The sequence below is a fragment of the Oncorhynchus keta genome, chromosome 6 (genome assembly GCF_023373465.1).
Source record: "Oncorhynchus keta strain PuntledgeMale-10-30-2019 chromosome 6, Oket_V2, whole genome shotgun sequence".
NCBI lineage: Eukaryota > Metazoa > Chordata > Actinopteri > Salmoniformes > Salmonidae > Oncorhynchus > Oncorhynchus keta.
This window is the reverse complement of record NC_068426.1, coordinates 34,096,532-34,102,531: the sequence shown is the minus strand read 5'-3', so window position 1 is coordinate 34,102,531 and position 6,000 is coordinate 34,096,532. Positions and strand designations below refer to the sequence as shown.

Genomic DNA, 6,000 nt, shown 5'->3' with positions numbered 1-6,000 from the left:
TGGTGTTTGTAGGAGGGGTGCCTCACACCAGGAAGCCACCGTGATGAGGTACATCAAGAGTCAAGAGAGAGGAGGGGGAGAGTATTCATTTACTTGTACTTACCCATGTACTTGTATTATTATAACCCCCTGTATGTTTATTTACCTCTGTACCCTGTCATTTTGATCTATGGCTTATTTCCCACCGTGTGTAGAACCGTGCTGGGTGCCCACCCTGCTGTGTGGTGTGGAGAGGAGACAAGGGTAGTGGCCAGACTGCTGCGTCTGAGGTTGGGCTAATGAGGAGGAGGGGGACAGCACCAAGGTCCTGGACCGAGTGGTCACTGCCTTCCTTCTTGATATCATAGTTCGACACAGGGGGCCAGCTCCTGTACTCTGCGATAAAGACCCTTTCACTCTGAAGAACGCTCAGTATCTCGCTTAGCTCTTCCCCAAGTAGGCCTGATGTACTTTGCTACACAGATACACATACCTCCGTCCAGAAGACACATATATACGCTGACCTTACTGAACCAAAAAGCCTCTGTCACTACAAACACTGCTGTGATCCCATGCTGACCCATAGCAGCCATACAGACAACCACAAGACACCACAAGAGTAACAGACACCACAAGACTGACAGACACCACAAGAGTAACAGACACCACAAGACTGACAGACACCACAAGAGTAACAGACACCACAAGAGCAACAGACACCACAAGACTGACAGACACCACAAGAGTAACAGACACCACAAGACTGACAGACACCACAAGAGTAACAGACACCACAAGAGCAACAGACACCACAAGACTGACAGACACCACTGTAAACTGCATGATGTGTGTGTGTGTGTGTGTGTGTGTGTGTGTGTGTGTGTGTGTGTGTGTGTGTGTGTGTGTGTGTGTGTGCGTGCGTGCGTGCGTGTGTGCGTGTGTGTGTGTGCATGTCAGCACGGAGTGGTCCACAGACCAGGTGATGAGGCCAGTGAACGTGAAGGCTATGACTCGGTGGGCAGGTCACATCCCCCAGACTTAGTGGCAGACATGGATGCCATTGACACAAGGCTGCCACCCCAGAGCCAAGCCACCAAGCTATGGACAGCCTGACCCACAGGTCCTCAACAACACACAGGCGGTCACACACACACACATGGTTTTGCTGATGTAAATCTCATGTCCTCTCTCTGATGAGTTTCGATCAAGGGGGAGACTTTAAAACTCCTGTAACAGGCCTACATATGAAAGGACGGCCCTGGTTAGTCTAGCAGAAGAGCCACCAATCCTCAATGTCTAGATTACTGTTGATTGACTGTTTCTACTACAGAACGAATCAACGTTGGTTCTGTCCACTTCCTTATTTAGACGTCCATGAATAGAAAGACAGATAGAAAGTGTCAGCGCCCGGAACAATGGTCAGTATGACCTCTCTCAGGAAAGACAACAACGTCAACCAAAAGTCTGCTGACTCAGCGCAGTCAGGCTGAAGTCAAAAGGGAGGCCCGTGTTTGTTCTCTAGACCTCATAGATCTGAATAAGTGCCAGATCTGCTGGTAGAGCTTAGGAAGGAGTCTTGGCTTGGAGGGAAAAGGCCTTTCCTGTTTGTGTAGAATGAAAATGTTGATCCATGCTGTTAATGCAATTTCTATAAAATCACTTTGATGCCCTGAAATAAACAGTCCACATCTGTGTTGCATGAAATTGAGCAATACAGTATTCTATGCACCAAAAAACTGTTCTCTGGGAGAGAACTGCTCCTAATATGTTGATGCTTGTAAATGTATCAAAACTATGCTTACTCAAAATTGTAAAGTTTGAGACTTTACTGACATAGCCAACGCATATACCGATTTGACTAGTTAGCTGGCAAGGTTGATACTGTCCGAGGCCGACTAGTTTCGTGTTGACTGAGCAGCTTGTTGCTAGAGAACGACGAATCACTATTTTTGCTCATTTCTATCTCCGCCAACGATCGACTTCTTTTATCCGACCGTCCATTCTTACACAGATACTTCGAGTTAAAAAAAATAACTTTGATATAAAACGTGTTTACTGTGGTATGTCGTAGATTTTGTCCCTTTATCCAAAATAATCCATATGATAACGGATATTTATCGAATCCGCAGTTTATAGTTCGATATGGGTGTAACGGCGGAAGGATACGTGACTGAAAGGTATAAATACCACAGCCCTTTGTTTGCGAGAACAGAGTCGTTTACTGAAGACAGAGAGAAACTAGAATATTCAAGAACACCGGTGGCTCATTTTCTTCCTGTAAGTAGGGTATTATCCAAAATAAGCACGAATGACTAAACATTTCTCAGACATTTAATTCAGCTTGATGTATATTTCGAACTTAGTGCTTTTCCATTCGTATTGTGTTTGTACAAGCATACGTCGACGTTAGCCAGTCAGACCAGCTAATTTTCTAGTTTACGTTAGCTACTGCAACTAGCTTGTTTAAGTAGAAATATAGCTGACTGTATGGTGTTAACTTGACTAGTTAAAAAAAGGTGTGTAACAGTGATTATTTACTATTGATAGCCTTCACCTTTATTCGACTTAGCTAAATAGCTAACGTTTATTTGAGCCGCCATTCAAATAGTGACTAATTTAATGTGAAACACAGCTCGTGAACTAAACCCAACTTGATAAGATCTCTTTATTTGGCTGAACGGGCATTAAATGATTAACTTCATTTCAGTTAGGCCTAATGTTAGGATTATGAGAACTTAATTTGTTATTAACAGAACGTTAAATGCGTGTCGACGAAAAAATGAAATGGCTGCTCTATAGAATTTCCAAATGTTCAACCAGGTTGTCCGTACTTAAGGACTATCTGATTATAAAATACATTTTAGAAATAGGCGGGGTTTAGGGCTATGTGGCGTGTTAACAAGTGACGACCCAAGATGGTTCTAAAATGGTGGCACCTGGAGCCTGCTGATGTAAACGTCAGCCGAGTACTGCCCCCAATGGGAGGCTCTGCGTTGCCCTATTTAGAAATTCGCCCACGAAATTGATATGAACACTAGATTGACACCTACAGTTTGAATCATGTATAGCCTGTTTAATTTTAATCAGAAATTGCTTTTAGTCTTGGTAGCAGTTTATTCTAATATATTTATTTTTATCTTCCTTAGTGTCAAGATGCAGATCTTTGTGAAGACACTTACCGGCAAGACCATCACCCTAGAGGTCGAGCCCAGTGACACCATCGAGAACGTCAAGGCCAAGATCCAGGACAAGGAGGGCATCCCCCCTGACCAGCAGCGCTTGATCTTCGCTGGCAAGCAGCTGGAAGATGGTCGCACTCTCTCCGACTACAACATCCAGAAGGAGTCCACCCTCCATCTTGTGCTCCGTCTGAGGGGAGGTATGCAGATCTTCGTGAAGACCCTTACCGGCAAGACCATCACCCTGGAGGTTGAGCCCAGTGACACCATTGAGAACGTCAAGGCCAAGATCCAGGACAAGGAGGGCATCCCCCCAGACCAGCAGCGCTTGATCTTCGCCGGCAAGCAGCTGGAAGATGGTCGCACTCTCTCCGACTACAACATCCAGAAGGAGTCCACCCTCCATCTTGTGCTCCGTCTGAGGGGAGGTATGCAGATCTTTGTGAAGACCCTTACCGGCAAGACCATCACCCTGGAGGTCGAGCCCAGTGACACCATCGAGAACGTCAAGGCCAAGATCCAGGACAAGGAGGGAATCCCCCCAGACCAGCAGCGCTTGATCTTCGCTGGTAAGCAGCTGGAAGATGGTCGCACACTCTCCGACTACAACATCCAGAAGGAGTCCACCCTCCATCTTGTGCTCCGTCTGAGGGGAGGTATGCAGATCTTTGTGAAGACCCTTACCGGCAAGACCATCACCCTGGAGGTCGAGCCCAGTGACACCATCGAGAACGTCAAGGCCAAGATCCAGGACAAGGAGGGCATCCCCCCAGACCAGCAGCGCTTGATCTTCGCTGGTAAGCAGCTGGAAGATGGTCGCACACTCTCTGACTACAACATCCAGAAGGAGTCCACTCTTCACCTGGTCCTGCGTCTCCGTGGTGGCAACTAAGCAGCTTCTCCTCTGCTCTTAACGATGTCTCATCTTAACCCCCATCTTAATCTCCAATCCCACCCATTGACCGCTTCTTCCCTCTAACCCCACCCTCTGACTTTCCCCTCTCCCCTAACCTCTCATCCCAGCTCTTCATTCCTTTAAATTTCAATAAAGTTCAAGCATTCCTGATATCATTGTCTTTGAAGTGAAATATTTGCCTCGTGCTTTTAGAGGTGTGAGTTCAGTACTATTCAATAATTAATTTCAACTTCTGAAGTTCTGTGGCACAGTTGGAGGTAGTACTTCATTGTAAATAGATGGGCTGGTCACAGTGTAATGGATGTACATAACGCATTGCAGTCAAGGGATGTCTGTAAATACCTATGGAGGTCATTTACACCTTAGAACTACCACTTGTACAGTCATTTAAAGATTAGTTTACATTAAACCTGGAAAGATGTTTTCACAGGACTGTAGGCACTGAATAGCTATAGTAAAGTCATTCATACTACAAGATGCCCCTGTAGACCAAGATGAAACTCACTGCAGACTGCATCTCCCATTAAGGTAATTTGTCAATAGATTAAAAGTAATGCTTATATGCAGCTCTAGGAAAATTAATAGACTACTGCAAAAATAATTATCTGGTTAAACAACATTTGTTTAAACTACTGACAATTCACAGTGAAATTGTGGCGGATCGGTGATGGTCTGGGAGTGCTTCAGCCAGGCTGGAATCGGGATTTGTTTTTGAAGAACGCATGAATCAAGCCAGGTACGCAGTTATCATGGAAGAACTTGCTTCCTTCTGCTCTGACAATGTTCCCCAACAAACCCAGGCTGCTTGAATTTTTGCGCCCAGGAGTTACCTAGTCACCCAACATTGTGAGAGACTGGTGGAGAACATGCCAAGACACCTGAAGCTGTGATTGAAAATCAGGTTTACACCACCAAATCTTAATTTCTGAACTCTTCCTAAATTAAACCATTTAACAATTTAGCTTATTTTCTTTGCATTTAAGGTCTGACATTATCTTTTGTTTTGACCAGTTGTCATTTTCTGCAAATAAATGCTCTAAATCACATTTTTATTATAAACATACCTATAAATAATAAAATCAGAGAAACTGATCATTTTGAGGTGAGCTCTTAATTTTTTCCAGAGCTGTAGATGTTCATTAAGTCCAGTAGACATGAGGGCTTTAACCCCAGAAATGCTCACCTCAGAAAGCCCCTTGCATTATGAAGAGCAGGATGCCACTGGACTGAGGGGAGATGCATGTAGACCATGTCACCTTCCTCCAGCCATAGAGACAATGCATTAGTTATATATCACCTATATGAACCTGAAGTAGTAGACTCTTACTCATGCTGTGAAGATACCGGGCATCTGAAGAGAAGCAAGGAGAAGTGAGCACAGTCCATCTCATAGACACTGACTAATGTTAACTGTAGCTAGATTCAGTGTGTAGATTAATTTGGTCACTGGTCAGCTTATTATTATTTTTATTTTTTTATTTCACCTTTATTTAACCAGGTAGGCTAGTTGAGAACAAGTTCTCATTTGCAACTGCGACCTGGCCAAGATAAAGCATAGCAGTGTGAACAGACAACACAGAGTTACACATGGAGTAAACAATTAATAAGTCAATAACACAGTAGAAAAAAAGGGGAGTCTATATACATTGTGTGCAAAAGGCATGAGGAGGTAGGTGAATAATTACAATTTTGCAGATTAACACTGGAGTGATAAATGATCAGATGGTCATGTACAGGTAGAGATATTGGTGTGCAAAAGAGCAGAAAAGTAAATAAATAAAAACAGTATGGGGATGAGGTAGGTAAAAATGGGTGGGCTATTTACCGATAGACTATGTACAGCTGCAGCGATCGGTTAGCTGCTCGGATAGCTGATGTTTGAAGTTGGTGAGGGAGATAAAAGTCTCCAACTTCAGCAATTTTTGC

General features: G+C 44.1%; 1 protein-coding gene across 1 annotated transcript; it reads left to right on the top strand.

Moving 5' to 3' along the window:
* The first annotated feature begins 2,112 nt into the window (after nt 1-2,112).
* LOC118385421 (polyubiquitin-B) lies at nt 2,113-4,224 on the top strand. Its single transcript, XM_052521345.1, has 2 exons — nt 2,113-2,256; nt 3,126-4,224. The coding sequence occupies exon 2, from the start codon at nt 3,133-3,135 to the stop codon at nt 4,048-4,050; it is 918 nt and encodes a 305-aa protein (XP_052377305.1). The 5' UTR covers nt 2,113-2,256; nt 3,126-3,132; the 3' UTR covers nt 4,051-4,224.
* Nucleotides 4,225-6,000: the final 1,776 nt, after the last annotated feature.